This window comes from Phasianus colchicus, chromosome 4 (assembly GCF_987193195.1).
Source record: "Phasianus colchicus chromosome 4, bPhaCol1.hap1.1, whole genome shotgun sequence".
In the NCBI taxonomy this organism is placed as follows: Eukaryota; Metazoa; Chordata; class Aves; order Galliformes; family Phasianidae; genus Phasianus; species Phasianus colchicus.
In genome coordinates, this window is record NC_143439.1 from 19084873 (window position 1) to 19101110 (window position 16238).

Genomic DNA, 16238 nt, shown 5'->3' on the forward strand with positions numbered 1-16238 from the left:
CAAGAGAGGAAAAGCGTCCAATACCTATTTCTAAATCAGTTCAGTATCTGTAGATTCTTTCTCATTTAAGAATTATTAAATTGGGTCTTTCTGTAATTTCTAACTTGTTTTGTTATTATTACATAAAGTATGAAGTTTCTCAAATACTGGTTCTGTTGTGTTATTGTTATTTCTGGAATCACTTAATTGCAACGGAGTTTCAGTTTGAATTAAAACATTGAAATTAAACATTGGACTTAAAAATCCAGACTCTGATTTTATTACTATTACTGGATTGTTTGTTATTTCTTTCATAAAGTACTGTAACTCTTTGCTAGTGTTTAATGGCTTAATCTTTGTCATAGCTTTCCATAACCTTATGATTTTCTTATTTTTCAGGGTCAGCCTGGTCCTCAAGTAAGTGCCATCTTATTTCCTACTTAAGGCTAAATGAAGCCCACAAAACTCAGTTTATCTACAACGTAATTTGATGTGGAGTCTTTTTGATCGTATTGCATTAAGTTTGAAACTGGTAACCATTGCATAATTCAGCAAGACAAATACTTCCACAGAGAGAAACATGGGGCCTCCCATACGGTTGTCTGAGTTCCCTCAGCTGTTTGACCAGATGGTAGGGTTAACAACGTGGTACTGAATAAAGCAAATCTCCTAACTATGGCTTGAAACTTTGCCACCTAACTTTAAAGCAAGATAAAATAACTTAGCAAATGTGTAGCAAATGCGATTCTTCAACTGCTTATTAATCACATGCTAATAATGTTGCTATAATCCAGGCAGGCCTCAGTTATTTTAAATATTGTGCTGCTAGCTGTTGTGATTAATTATACGTGCTCCTTGGATTAGTTCTGCTGTATTTAAGATAGTAGAACTTTGTTTTGTGAGTTGTAATTGAAGATGTGGAAATCCAGGGACATAACTTTGGTTCTAATGTAGAAATAGACCAGCAAATAGGAAGCATCTGGTATAGTAAAAGCTATGTGTAAATTGTTTCAGTTGCAGGGTAAAGAAATGTGGAAGAGTAAAGAAACAGAGGGGAAGGGGCAATGCGGGGAAGCCAACACCAAATTCAACTCAGTGAAATGACTTGGAAAAAACTATTTTTTGTATACCTAAGATGCAGTATAGAAAGGGAACTCTGGTTTGGGGGACCATCTTAACCAAGAGTTGTCTGAGCCAGAAGTTATGGGGGTGCTTGATATTTCAGAATCGTAATTGTAAATCAAATCTTTGCAATGTTGTTGTTTTCTTTTTTTAAGTTAAAATTTTCATTAATGAAAGGAAACATTTTCCTTGGTTTTTTTTTTTTTTTTTTTTTGCTTCTTTGCATCCCTTTCTGTTTAATAAAAAAAAAAAAATAGTGTTACAAGTCCTCTCCATGCTGTTTGAATGCTGTGCATCAGTGCCCTAGGATTTTCTGATGCTCTCCTTTGCATGGTACCAGACTCTATTTAATATGGCAGATATAGTCTATATAATATTTGGAATGACCACTTTTTCATAGAGTTTGTATTTTACAGTAAGTAGGCTCTTGGCTTGTGACCTGCACAGAGATATCTGAAGACTTTTTGCAGTTGGCAGTCAATAAAGAGAGGGACTGTAGTTCTGAGTGGCAATCTTGTTCAGAATAAGCTCTGCTGAGAACCTGAGGGTGTTCTCTGAGCCTGTGGGCTACTCTGTAAGTTGATGTTTACTTGTGCTGCTACCCATGTGCTTTCCACCTGAGGCTGGATCACCATTACCCCCACCTCAGTCCCTTTCAGAATGTACCTTAATACTGTAAGCAGCTTCTCACTTCTTGGAGCTCCTCTGTCTACATGAAATGCCTTGAGGTACCTGTAGGCAACTAACCACGACAGAGTAGTAACTTTCAGCGTGATCTGTTTTAGAAGCAGACAGGCAGGAAAATCTTATCTTTATTGTATAAAGTGGGGTGCAGACTATGGGGGGAAGTAAAAAAAAAAAAAAAAAAAAAAAGAAAAAAAACTGCAGAGAATTTTATTAACTTCTGTGCCCTATGTGATCATACAGATATCAGTGCCGGGGAGTGCTAGATCTAGGATGAGATTTCCTATGATCTAACTTCACTGGTTCCTCTCAGTAGAAACATTTAACTATTTGTATCATTATTGTTTTGCTGTTGTTTATCATTAATTGTGCCTTTTCTCTTCTTCAAATCAATATGCTCATATTACAGCAGAAGGATGTATACTCAGTTATTTTGACTGGCTGCATGAGTACAGAAATAATTCTTACTAATGCACACGTGAGGAGGGATACTGGCATGAGACTTTCAGAGATTGAGATGCCTAAACATAAAGGCTTGTGTGTTGGTGTTGATGTGCAAGGTGTCTAAGCACTGCTTGTAGTCAGTGAAGGTTAAGTCAATCCTTAGTGCAGTTAGAATGCTCTTAAGCTTGCTGTAGACTCCTAAAGCTCAAGTACATTGCCTGCTGACAGGCATCTGTTGCTGCACGGGAAGATTCAGTCTCCAGCTTACTCTCTGGCAGCCATATGTACAAAGGCAGGAGTCTGCTGTTAGACTGTTGTTGTATCTGTCAGTCATGTGCAGCTGTCTTGAATACCTGGTAAACTCTCAAATGACACTAGTTGCATACGGCCACGCCTCTTAATTACAGATCCTGATTACAGGCAGATACTGAATGTAATCAACATTCTATTGAACTGCTCTTTAGACTACTTGCAGGGCTTAACCTGCTAAATGTTAGATGCCTTCCTCTTAAACAGGAACTTAGGTCCAGGTAGCTTCTGTAAGTATGATTTTTAAAGTATTATTTTAAGCTTTAGTTGAAAATCTGAAGATGTTTATGAAAAGATCTTTAAAGTATTATTAGAATCTGTTTACATACTGATAATGCAAGACAAACTGTTTCCCATTTTAAAAAACAGCTTGCTGGAAGTTCAGTTACCCATGAATATACAGAATTTCCCCATTCTTTTTTGTGCCCATAAGACGTTTAGAATGAGAAGTATTGGTAGGCTTCCTGCCTTCAAAGATCACAATTTCTGTTCTGATGATTGAAGCACTTAAAAAACTTTACAAGCTCAAAGCTAAATTCTTACTGTTTTTATACTCAGTGTATTAAGCATAACTATTTTCTTGCCATGATTTTCAGGAAGTAAACAGTTAATTGACCCAACTTGTACATAATTACTGGGTACGAATACTTAGTCTTAATGAATATCATCAGTAATATTAGTAACATCTCCTACCTCAGCCATTGAGTTTGTACTGTCAATCTTCAGCACACAACTGAAAAAATAATTTTATTTCATTATTCAAGTAGAAAGAGACTTCACTAAAAACAAAATATTTTTAAATATTTATTTTCAGAAAAAGCTCATGGTTCTGTCTTGTCTTTGAAAAGTAGAGAACATAATTAAAGTTATAAATAAGTAAATTACCAAAAGCTTTAAAAATCAAGTACATTCATGTAAATCTGGTTTTCTGTGGTGTTTGTTTTTTTTTTTTAAAAAAAAAGCTGTTTCAAATTCCATGTAAGCTAGTCTGGTCTGTAGAACAAGTAATGCTAACTTCAGCATTTTGCTGAAATCTCAGTTATGAATTTTGAGTGACCTTAAGAATACTTGTTTAGAACGTAATATGTATTTAAATTGAGTTGTACCAGAAAGGTGGTGGGTGGTTTTTTTTGGTTTTGTCCCACAATAAGTCTTTACAAACAAATTCTAATCTCCTATTTAATATAATGGTATGCATGATTGTCAAAAATAGACTTCAGCTTCAATTCTGAAGTTATTTGAATGAGGACTGTGCTATTTCGGTAAAGGAAAAGACATGTTTTCAAATTATTGTTCTTTAGAAATAAAGTGCATATAAAGACTAGGAAACTGCATTTGATATTATGGCAAAGGATGACAGTGTTCTTTTAGGTAACTCTGAAGTAAAACATCAACACAGAAATGTAGGGTGGGGTGGTGATTCAGTGTGACTTTCTTAGAGTTGTTTACTTTATAGTCATATCCTCTCCCTAACCTATCTGTTGTAGCAGGCTTTCTCATGTCAGCACACGTGAACTTTCTGTGTAGAACTTTGAGATACAGCAGCCCTGCAGATGCTTCTCCCCCCTCTTTGGCAGACATTCAAATCTGCATTAAAAGTAGATAAAGTATTAATGATTAATACTTGTTTTCATGAGACTCTTGTTTTCCTGTATGTGCAACGTTTGTGGAAGTGATGTTATTTTCGTCTGAAATTTTCCAGTTCTGTGTACATGATAAAGAGTTACCATAGTAATTCTTGTGAAAACCGTGTGTGTCTTTTCTGATGTCAAGCTTCAAGGTATGTGACTGAGTATTTTTATTTTCTAAATTTTCATGGCAGAGATTCTGTTTCACGGTCAGATGAACTATTACTAGCTTGCACTGTCAAAAGAATTGATGGAAACCATTTTAACTTGGTTCTCTGTTTTTTCTCAAGGCCTAAGTAAAATAGCAGGACACAGGCCGTAGTTTAGAGATATTTAGGATAGCAGCACTGTATGTTAGAATGTGTTTATCACATTCTAGAGAATGCTAGTGGTAGGGAGAGTCCTAGACCTTGGGAGGGAGGTCAGTATCTAGCAGCAGGAAGGACTGGAAGGAGGCAATGAGTTTTGTGTAGGGAAACACATTTTAAGTTTCTCCTTGAGTTTTAATAGTGTGTATAGAGCCATCTGCACTCCAAGACTCGACTACTCTTCTTAGTAACTTCAGTGATTCAGTACTGAGATGTTTGGTTAAAAATTTCTTGTGTGTGTTTCAATAGCTTTTTAAGCTGTGGTCAAGGTATCCAATATGCCCTGTTGAATAATGCTTTAAAATGCTTTTTCCCCTGGTTAATTTCCTGGATTTGGATTTAGTTCTTTTGTCTCAGCCATAGTAAGTCATAGCTTAAGCTTTGTGTTCCTTGTTTCCAGCAGTTTGCTTTTAGAAATGTCTAGAGCCTTTTTCTTGTGTGTAGAGAGGTGAAAAGTGATAAAAAGTATAGTTATGAAGGCCAGAGCCAGCAGAAAGCTGGAGAAGTACTGAAGCCTTGGGATGCTTGGTGTTGTAAAGTCTCTGATCCTGAGAGAAGCCCAGTGGCTTTATCCAGGCCATCAGCTGTTCACCTTCTAGAGAAGTATCTTATAGGGTATTTCTTCTAGCAGCTGATACCCTAAGCTTTTGTAAGCTTTTGATCCTGCTGAAGTATAGAATGAGTCAGACTGAATACAAAAATACGAAAATACCATCTGCTTTTGAGTTACATATGGCAAATTTAAACCTCAGTAATCACTTGAACAAAATCCAGGTGCGACTGCACTCAAGTTTTTGTTTTTGTTAGGAAATTGCTCCAGTAAATTTTGTGCATCATCTTAATTCCTAATGCAAAACTGTAATTACCTGTACAGAGCTGTAAGTTGGTGTAAACTCATGAAATGAACTGTTACTGTGATCCTTTATTGAAAGGGAGTCAAATATCATTTCCAAGTATTATCTTCCATCTAACGACTTGGAATCAGTATTTTTGTTCATTCTGAAGTGGCTTCTAGCATGTAAACAGAGCTAAGAGATACTATATTGATTATGTCCTGTTAGATATCATTGTTTTCAGCGGGTACCAAATTTAACAAAACAGAACTTCAAACACTCAAGTCATAAATTGTTCTCTCAAATTCTATTAGCAAGTTCAAATTAAGTTTTGCTTATTTTCATTTACATACAATTAGCTGTAATCTGAAAATTTGAGCTCATATACAGTAGAAGTTGATTTAATGTAGTTTCTTCAAAAAGAAAAGAATAAATTAGTCTTATGTAATAGTCATGTAAACATACACTGGGGGAATACAGCCAAACACAACAGATAAGAGTGTTTCTTACTTCTATACCGTTAATGAAGCCAAATATTTGATGCTACTGTGGCTAGAGAAACTTTGCTATGAGTTTTGGGATCAGAGGATATTTTTAACTATGGGCATCACATAAATTAACAAGCTTCTAGAAATCCTCGTGTATTTTGAAGTTGGAGCTTTACCTTTTGTATTTCCTTTCTGAGGCTGTAGTAGAACTCCTGAAGAGGAGTGAAAGTGCAATCTCTGGAATCAACCAACCGATATTAAGTTGTGAACCTGAGGAAACCAATGTCATCATGGCCTTTCACTTTATGCTAGTTATCAAATAAAAAAACAAGGATCTAGCATTTTCTTTCCTTGGTTTTTTAACTGTATAGCTTGATACTTTTTAACCACATCAGAGAATACAGGAGGAGAAATAAGACTCAGAATTTCTTTACTTACAACAGATGTACATGAATGTCTGTGACCCAAACAATAGAATGTATCTTTCCATATGGAATTAGTGGATTTGTTTTATTAAGTGTTGGTTTCTCTATTTTGATAAGAATTGAAGTTAACTTTGTTAAAATAATTTGACAACAGTAATAAGCACTTTTAAAATGCAGAAATACTTAAATCTCCCCAGGTAGACTTTATTATGTGTGTGTAAACTAACATAACTGTGAATGTTGAATGCCTCTTCAGCCAAGCAGGTGCTATTACTCGAAATGCTTTTTGAGGAGGAAACACAATTGGAAATCTGGGGACAAATGATGCTGGGCTGTTAGTTGCACCAACACTAAGGAAGCATTCACATTAATTAAAAAGACCAAAGGGAGTAAGTTCCAGGCATAAACAAGCTAAATTTCTGCAGTATTGAATCTTTTGCTCGGCTTCCCATGTTTTTGTTATTTTTTTAATTCTTTCCTCGCTCTTTAGCCAGGATTAGCTAAAATTACTGCTCAAGGCATACCTGTGACTTCCCTACCATACTCTGCAACTTGGAAACAGAAAGACTTGTTAGAGCCTTGTTCATCATACATCAGATGGCCAAAATGGAGGTCAGGTTCCTGTTCTAGCTGTGCTATGGTGGTCTTTTTACTTACTATGATAAGCTTATTTTTGAGTTATGATTTCAGTAACTATCTGGAGATCTAGTGGTGAAATAGCAGGATGTTCCAGTGTTCCATGGCATTTCCTGGAACTGGTAGTTTATTTCCAATCTATTTTTAAGAATCATGAGAATATCAGATTTGTATTCTTCTAATTTAGCAAATACATATTCAAATTTAGTTTTTCTGTTTACAAATACTCAAATTAGAATATTCATTGTACAGAGTTGTGTAGAGAGGTCTCCTCATGCTATCTAATGTCAGTTCTGGCTTTCCGCATAATGCAAGATCTGTTGTTAGTAAGGTTTCTTTTTTTCTAAATCTGAAAATTCCCTCCAGAGTTGGAGGGTCATACACTCCATATGAAGTGTATGAAGAAGGCCTGGAGAATGGGTTCTTGTAGTCAAGTTGTTTGGACCCAGAATTTTAAATTTGATTAACCTCATCTCACTAATCCAATTAATGACCACTTGTGGTACTGCTACTTTGTAAATCCAGGTCTTAAAATAAAAAAAAAAACTGAAAAAGAAAACATATGGGAGATCTTTTTATCTGTAGACTGTTACCAACATTTCTTATGCTGGCATCATTAATTTCTGAAAAGAATTCTTAATATTTGCTTTACTTGAGTGAATACAAAGGCGTATCTCACTTGTTGTGTGTGTTAGCATAGATGTTGTAGGAAACCACACTCGGTCATCCCAGTAACTCAGGGTATGCTAAATCTTCTAACAGTAAGTGAAGAATTGTGAAGCAAAAATGACCGGTAATCCTTAATTTGGTATGGTGTTGCTTAGCTTAAGAGGGCACATGAGTACAGAAAAGCAATTGCAGACCTAGTATTGTGATTTCAATGAGATGTACAGAGTTGTCAAAATATAAATATGAACTCCTAAACATTTATTCCCTAATCATTTATTTATAAAATTGCCTCTATGTTCTTCATACTGTTCTACACATGGCAGAAATATAGGAGTGCTGTTTTACTAGGAATTATGTCAAAGCAAAATATTGCAGTGTGTTCAGGAACATTATATAGTATTTTGCCATTCTGCTGCACATGTTTTTAATTCAATATTAAGCTCACAGTTTATTGTTTTTACCGGTTCTCATGCTGTAGTCAGCTTTGAGTCCCAGTTCAATTTCTTGCAGATTCCAGTAGTCTTGATGGCGTTAAGAAATGAAGAGTTATAAAAATATGTATTTCACTAAGCTTAGGATGACTTTAAGATTATGCTAGCATTATCTTAGACCTTATTTTGAAAACCCTGTGAAAAACTATCAGAGGTTGCTTGATCAGCTGCTATTAGTCCAGAGCCTGGTGACTTTCTTTGCTGGAACGCTGCAAACTAGAGCAGACTGGGATATTTGGGTTTCAGATTGATAGCTGAAGTCTTGTTTTTAAATTTCCTAAGTGAAATATTTGTATTTCTCTGTCAGTATTGTAGTTGTTTTGCTTCTTAGTTTGTTCCATTATAAGCTTCAAAATGTTTTTGTTTTTATCTCTGTCATAAAGTGACACTCTTGTCACTTGAAGTTTGACTTACACCAGCTTTAGATGTTAGCAGAAATGTTTCAGGTTCTTCAAATTGAGTTGATATTGGAATAAAGAGCTGCGATGTGTTATTCTTTAAGTATGAGTCAATTTGAGAGGAGTGAGAATTAAGGGTGCTGCACTTGGGTCGGGGCAATCCCAGGTATTTATACAAACTGGGGGAAGATCTTCTTAAGAGCAGCCCTGCAGAGAAGGATTTGGGGGTCCTGGTGGACAAGAAGCTGGACATGAGCCAACAGTGTGCACTTGTAGCCCAGAAGGCCAACTGTGTTCTGGGCTGCATTAAAAAAGGGATGGCCAGCAGGGAGAGAGAGGTGATTGCCCTCTCTACTCGGCTCTTATGAGGCCCCACCTGGAGTACTGCATCCAGGCCTGAGGCTCCCAGTATACTTGAAGGGCGCACATAAACAAGAGGAGGTACAACTGTTTATGAGGGTGGATAGTGATAGGACAAGGGGGAATGGTTTTAAACGGGGAGGTTTAGCTTAGATATTAGGAGGAAGCTCTTCACACAGAGGATGGTGACACACTGGAACAGGTTGCCCAGCGAGGTTGTGGATGCCCCATCCCTGGAGGCATTCAAGGCCAGGCTGGATGCGACCCTGGAAAGCCTGTGGTTGGTGATCGTGCACATAGCAGAGGGTTGCAACTAGATGATCCCTAAGGTCCTGTTCAACCCAGGCCATTCTATGATTTTATTAAAAAAAAGTGTAGCAATTCCTTTCATTGGCGTTATATTTTTACCTCCAGAAATGTTATTAACTGTGGCATGGAAGTCACCATTCTATTTGTGAGCTTTAACTCAAAATTCTGCCTTTGAAAATGCTTTGTCTGCCCTTACAAAAGCATAGAATTTCCCAATGATCTTTTTTTTTTCCTGAGATTGGTTAGTAATATTCAAGAATTGTGAGCTGCTGAGAAGTGTGTAAGGTAATCTTGTATTTTCAGGAACGCAATCCAGTTATATTGCACGCTATGTCTCTGTTAGTGATCATTTGCCAAAAAGAATGAACATCCATTTATGTAAACATATACATGTGTCTGTAATTTCCCCTGAAGATGTTCTGAATTTTGCAGACCGAACTTAGTCTTAAGGAAAAAAAATGTTTTGTAATAAAATTTATGTTGTCTTAAATTGCTTCCTGTATAAAAAAAAAAAAGATGGTGCCAGCCTTAAAGGTTACAAAAATATCCTTAGTCATCTCATTTTTATATATGTCTATGTATAAATGTATGTGTATGTTTGTAGCTGACATAAAAATCCCTTTGAATTTACTGTTTCAGCTCAAATTTTACAAATCTGAACAGTTCTCAAAATAGCTTTCCGAAGGATGTTAATGTAGCTTTCTTCTGCTGTAGCTGAACAAATTGATAGAGATATGACAGGCTTAGTCTTCTACCATTTGTTTTATATTATTTTAGTATGTGTTACTTCATTTGATAATTTTTATGCTTTTATCTTTGTATACTCTTTAACTTAATCAAAATTTGTCTGTGATTAAGGGTCGATGCATCCCCATCAGCATTGGAGCATGACTTAAAGTCTTTTGTCTCTTTTAGCAGCCACTCATAGAATAGTTCGGAGGCATCTTTCATCACTAGTACTTACACATTGCCTCAGATGGACTTGTGCTGTATGGATTTTACCACTGTTTGTCAAGCTGTTCTTGTATAAATGTTTGTTTGGGTGTTGCTGATAGCCTGTGATGTGCTTGGTGGACACAGAAACAATTTAAAGTACTACAGCATATGTGAGGGCAAACGGGAAAGGATATAATCCTTTGGGAAGTTTAAATTGGTATTTGACTAAAATGCCCTTTTTCCCAAGCCTTAGCATATCCTCAAGTTTAAAAAAAAAAAAAAAAGTTACCTAGATGGTGGAGTAATTTCACTGTTCTTAAGCTGAGGAGGTTATATTGCTATATATTAGAAGCCTTTCTATCCCTAAGACAGTATTTTAGATGGTTGTCTTTATACCAGTATTTTACTGCTCTTGCCCTATTGACCATGATATTAAGTGATCTAACATGTTTTGTTTTTTTTTTTACCAGTAGTATTTCATAGTAGTGCTTGTGGATAACACTAAAACCAGCCTTGAATGAACAAATGTATCCTGTCCAGAGTAGCAAAGTCTGGAAAAGTAAAAAGTGCATGCATAAGATGAAATGCCTTGGAAAAAATAATATATCTATATAAAAAAAACTTTGGGCTGTTGCTACTGGACTGAATGCGATTACTTTGGGTTTACTGCAGTGAATGGAAGAATGGAAGTGACCTCCTGTATAAAAATATTTGTTAAAATCTTCATGCTGAAATTAAATTTAGTGTTGGCTACAGAACTTTTACTTGTAGCCAGTTTTTGCTCAATTACACAAATTCCGCCTTTGTTACCTTAATGTAAATATGCCTTGTTATGACAGCAGGTATGGAATGAAATTCTTTTAAAAAGGATACCAGACCTCCAGAAATAATTTGCAATTAATGTTAGTTTCTCAGTAATGAATTTTGGATTTTTTAATTCCTTCCCCGCAGAGAGAAAAGGTAGAGTGAGTGAAACAACAAATTGAGGAGAACAAATTGGGTCACAACAATCTAGTTATTTTTTCCTTTGAATGAATTGGCTTGCTTTTGTTTCACTGCCTGCTTGTTTATGATTTTTTGGTAGAGATCCCTACTTTGCTAAAATACGTAGATCTCCTTAAACTTGTTGGTATTCATAGGATGATTTGTCTGCTTCATATTTGCATGTTGTTTCTCTTCAAAGTAGCAGATGAATGATCGAAGTTGAAAGATCCACAGGACTTGAAAGCTGAGAAATGCTGTGACTTCAGTGAGCACAAGCACTTCTTGTGTAGTGACTGGTAGTGCATCGGTAGTGACAGCAGTGGTGAATCTCCATTGCTCTGAAACTATTCCATTACTTTCTTTTGTCTGTTCTTTTTTCAAAATACTTGAAGCTCAGCCTGTCATCTTCATCAAAAAGGTTCTTTTAAGGCTCACAAAAAAAGGCTAAATGCCTAAAAGGCGCTGTCATTTTAGCTGAATTATTTCAGAACACTAAGTAACCAGGCAAGCACCAGAGGTCTCTAAATTACAGAAGCTACTGTTCAAGCTTTAACTTAAAAAAAAAAAAAAAAAAAAAAAAAAAGCAAAAACTATAATAGTAAAGGAAGGAACTGCTAGATTATGAACTAGCATTCCTGAAAATAACAGGAAGTTGTTAACTCACTGCAAGGAGCTGCTTTCTTTCTACACTTAAAGGAATAAATGAAAGAAATCGCTTATGGATAAAAATCTACCAGAGGAAGTATAAAAATACTTCATGGTGTATTTTCATTCTCAAATATCTGGAAAAAGGATTTTCAGGAGTTTGAATGGCAGGAGGAACAGTTTTTTTGTTTAATTTCTTTTGTGTTGGGAAAGAAAGCCAGAATATAGTTCTGTGATTCCTACAGTTTTATAAGCACTAAATTCCACAGAAATGTATTGGTCTTCCTTTCAAGTATATTTTATTATTGTTTTATTGTTGTTTTTCCAAGTTTTCTTTTTTTTTTTTGAAGTGTGTTAATATCTTCCATAAAGTAGAAAGTTTTGATGGACTTAAAGGTATCAGTAGTTGATGCATCTGGCCCCCAGCACAAGCAGATAAATGTCATACATTTAGAGCAATATTGGTATAATCCATATTGGTACAATCTGCTTATTGACTGCCTACTGATAACATCCTCACAGGTGACTAAAGAAAATTCTTCTGGAGCTGTACTATGCTACTGCTATTCTAATAAAAGCAGATAATTGGGAGATTAAGCAGATCTAAATATTTTTCTCCATTGTTTTATATCCCATTTAATGTTCAATGCAAAATAAAACATGTGAAGTCTGTGGCAATAAAACTTGTTTATAGGTGTAAATTCTTTCCTGCTTTAGTACTTTGACACAACATTAAATGTAGTTCTGTGGAAATGGTGAAGCAGTCTATCTGGAAAACGCTTTACCCTCTAGTTCTTCTACTGTAAAATCTGTAAGCAGCCTTTTACTTGTCTTCCTGTCTCCCAGACATGCAGGTTTATAGTTGCCTAATTCATTGCTCCTTGAATTCCTAGGGGGTCATTTCTGTTGACCTCAGTGAATATTTACTGATGAAAGCGTAAGGCCCTGGTCAACTGCACTTTGTTTTGTTACTGAATGTTATCAACTATTGAACTTTTATCAAGAAGCCCATGATTTATAGTATCTTCATCTCTTGATACTCCTTTATGCTTGTTCCATAGCAGCCATGACATATAGAATTAATTTTAGCCACATGTGATGTAAACTCTCAATTACTGAACGAATACTGAGATAGAAATGCAGTCTTCCTTGTGAATTCTGTCACGTGCATGGATGCAAGCACACGGTCTTGTTGGAGAAAAATAACCTACAGCTGAGCAGTCTGATGTAAGATCGAGTGGGACTCCGAGTATCTATTTTCAGCGCAAGGAAAGCACTACGAAGAGACATTCTCTGTGAAGGTAAAGCAGTATGGAATGGTCCTATCTGAGATACAGAGTCGAGGAGTTTTTTATTTTACTGTAAGAAGATGGCATGCTTTTTCAAGTCCCAGGGGCATATGTAATAAGACAGATCTGCTGGAGGACTGGCAGAAGAATAGGAGGTCTGGACCAATCTGTATCAAAGGAACATTTCATTTAGGGGATGCTAAAGAAATCAAATATTAGAATTGTTATTTTTTGTTGTACGGTTATTTAAAATATTTCATCATGAGTTGAACTCCAAAAAATCCTGAGATTGGATTGTAAATATCAAATGTACCACTAATAATAGCAACAGCTCAGCGTTTAGTTCATTTGAGGGATTTTGATTCTTCAGAACATGCTTCAGTTGTGTTTTCAGCTGTCTATGCAGTTCTAAGGGCAAGCTAAAAATTTGAATGTTTCTGTCTTCAATGTAAGCCCAAAGCTGTATATTCACATCTTCCCTGCACCAATAGCATTACAAATTCAGGATGCTTGTCTATAAAATGAGACTTATCAATAGTAGACTTTCTAGTCTGTGGTTTTTATGTGCTGTTCAGTAAGTCTAGTATGTTGAGATTTCCATTACACTAGCTAGAATTTTTGGGTTTTTATTTACAGTATTGCATCAGAACTAATATCGGTAAACAGCTAGCAAGTAGGAGAATAGGAAAGTGTGCTTCTCACAAGGTAGTGAGGGCTTATGTTCAGTAAATATTTACCTCACAGTGTAATGAACAATAAATGGTAGATAGGAGGCTTTTTACTTTAGTAAAGACAAGAAAATGGCTTCTGGTAAAGTGACAGTTTTTTGTCCCCACATCCTTGGTCTTGCTGGCATGTACTGTAGCTACTCTATTCACAAGGGATTTAACAGTTGATTCAGATTCTATATGCTTAAATTATATTATGACTGATCCTTGATTTGTCATGCCCAAGCAAATAGGTACCATGGAATTTGTATTAGATTACTTATGTAGACACTTATGGTTTTGCAAATTAAAAAAAAAAAAAAAAAAAAGTTTGTCTGAAGGAGCAAAATAGAAGGAAGAGGACAGCCTTACAGATTAAAGAATGAAAGTAATGATACTGGATAAAGGATGGGGACTCATCTTGTATGGGATGCTGAGCCTTATGTTTCTTTCAGGATAGGGAGTGTTTGTTTGCAGTAACCTATTTGCAGCTTGTCTAATTATCTGATGATTTTTGTTAACATCTTTGTAAATCTTGAAGTTCTTCATCCTAATCTTAGCAAAAGCATGGTGTGAGAAATGAAAATGTCTAAATTACAGTTATGGTAAGGTCCACCTCCCCTTTCTTGATGCACTTTGGTAGATAGTGCTCTTCTCCTGCAGTTTATGAGCCTGCCTGATTTATGTATTGGAATAAATCACTGAGTTCTCAGTAGAGATGTGTGGATTTATGGCAGAGTTCACTGAATGTTCACTAAGTGTTCACATCAACAAGTAAACGGAGATGTTTATCTAGATTGCTGCGTATATATCAATTTTATGTTTCTCAGATTACATCCTTTTACATAGCATTTATTAAGTCAGACACAGTCACTATGTAAAATGTTAAGGTTTTGTTTTCTCTGCCTTAGAAAACTGTAACAAAAATTGGAGAATATAAGGGAAGCCAAAGAAAGATCAGTAAGTGTTTTTGTGGTTACTGTATTTTTTGTTTTTGGTTTTTTAAAGGCTTCACCATGAGTCAGCTATATCCCATGGAAAGGATAAAATAAATATAAAAGAAGAGAATGTAACTTCAGATATAGGAGCTGTTCAGGTTCACTGGAAATTCTTGCAAATGCTTGTAAAATTTATGCGAGATGTGATATTGGCATTGTAAGCACTGACTATAGAAATGGACAAGTTTAGCAAATGTTGAAACCACCATTGCTCAGTAGCTCAGGGTTTGCATGGAGGTCATAAGATTATGAGCATAGGAACTTAGAAATTATATTGTATATTTTAATATTTCTTACCATTTCTTAAGATTCATTGTATCTGATCCTAATATTCCCTAACATCAATAGATTAGGCTGAGGAATGTTGTTCCACTCAGCAACTTGTGGTTTGGTAAAGGTGAAAGTCATGAGCCAAATTTCTAAGAAACAAAAATAAAACTTTTTTTTCTGAGTAGTATGTTGCAAACAGCTTTTATCCTCAAAGTAAACTGCAGGAATTGACTTAGTGTATTCATGCAATTGTAAATATATATTTAAGCAAGTTGGTAGATTGGCTTCCTTCTAGAATTTATCTAGCTAGTATTAGACTGACTGATTCACTTCAGTGCTCCTCTCTGAAAGGCTATTGTCCCCGTATGCTGCCAGTTCCAGTCTTAATGTGGATGCTGTGACTGCTTGTAGTGGTAAACAAAGCTAGAATCTTGCAAGATGCATTCAGTCAGGATGACTTAACTCGTGGCTGTATTTGTTTTGGTGGAAATTAAGGAATGTGGTACCTACCTAAAGAGTTGTTATTGACAGTGCTGTGGTAGCTCTATCTGACTGAAGCTGCCAAGTTTGGCATCTCCAGTTCCCTAGGAATCTGGAAGCCAGATGATCTCACCAGGACCTGGGGGTTACAATCCAATTGATTTCACTAGATTAGTTGTTGCCAGCTGGATATGGGCAGCTTTTTTATGCAGTGTTATCTAACTGTCACTAAGAAGTCTCAGTTCCTCTGCCAAGACTTCAGAGCTTTTGACTTAGACTGGAAACATTGCTGTTTCTTTAAGCTCCTTTCAGAATATCCCTTAGTATTTTCATTTCTGCATTTCTATTGATGGTTGGAGCCTTCCGTGAAGTCATGGTCAAACTTGCTTTATTACAGTTAAAGACAGATATGTAGCAGTAGAAAAGGATGTATATCTGTCAGGGACTCCAGAAACCTTCTGAATGTTTGCAAAATGAGTATAAATAAAATACTGTCTCTTGAAGACGTCCTTTGAATGTGTCATAGAATACCTTCAGTTGGAAGGGACCACAAAGATCATTTAGTTCCACCCCCCTGGCATGAGAAGGATTGCCAACCACTATATCAGGTACTACACCAGGTTACTCAGGGCCCCACTCAGGGCTTCCACAGTTCCTCTGGGCAACCTTTTTAGTGCCTCACCACCCTCTGAATGAAAAATTTCTACTTAACATCTAATATAAATCTCCCCTAAAATGTATCTTGAAAAATTATGAAGGAGGTAATGGCTGAAAGCGTGGAATGCA

At 36.0% G+C, this 16238-nt stretch overlaps 1 protein-coding gene across 1 annotated transcript in view; it reads left to right on the top strand.

Moving 5' to 3' along the window:
* Positions 1-16238, top strand: part of COL25A1 (collagen type XXV alpha 1 chain) — a 292895-nt gene that overhangs the window by 178002 nt on the left and 98655 nt on the right. Inside the window, exon 5 of the mRNA XM_090140053.1 lies at positions 379-396. Within this exon, the coding sequence (XP_089996179.1) occupies positions 379-396 (18 nt within the window). The remainder of the gene's footprint in view (positions 1-378; positions 397-16238) is intronic.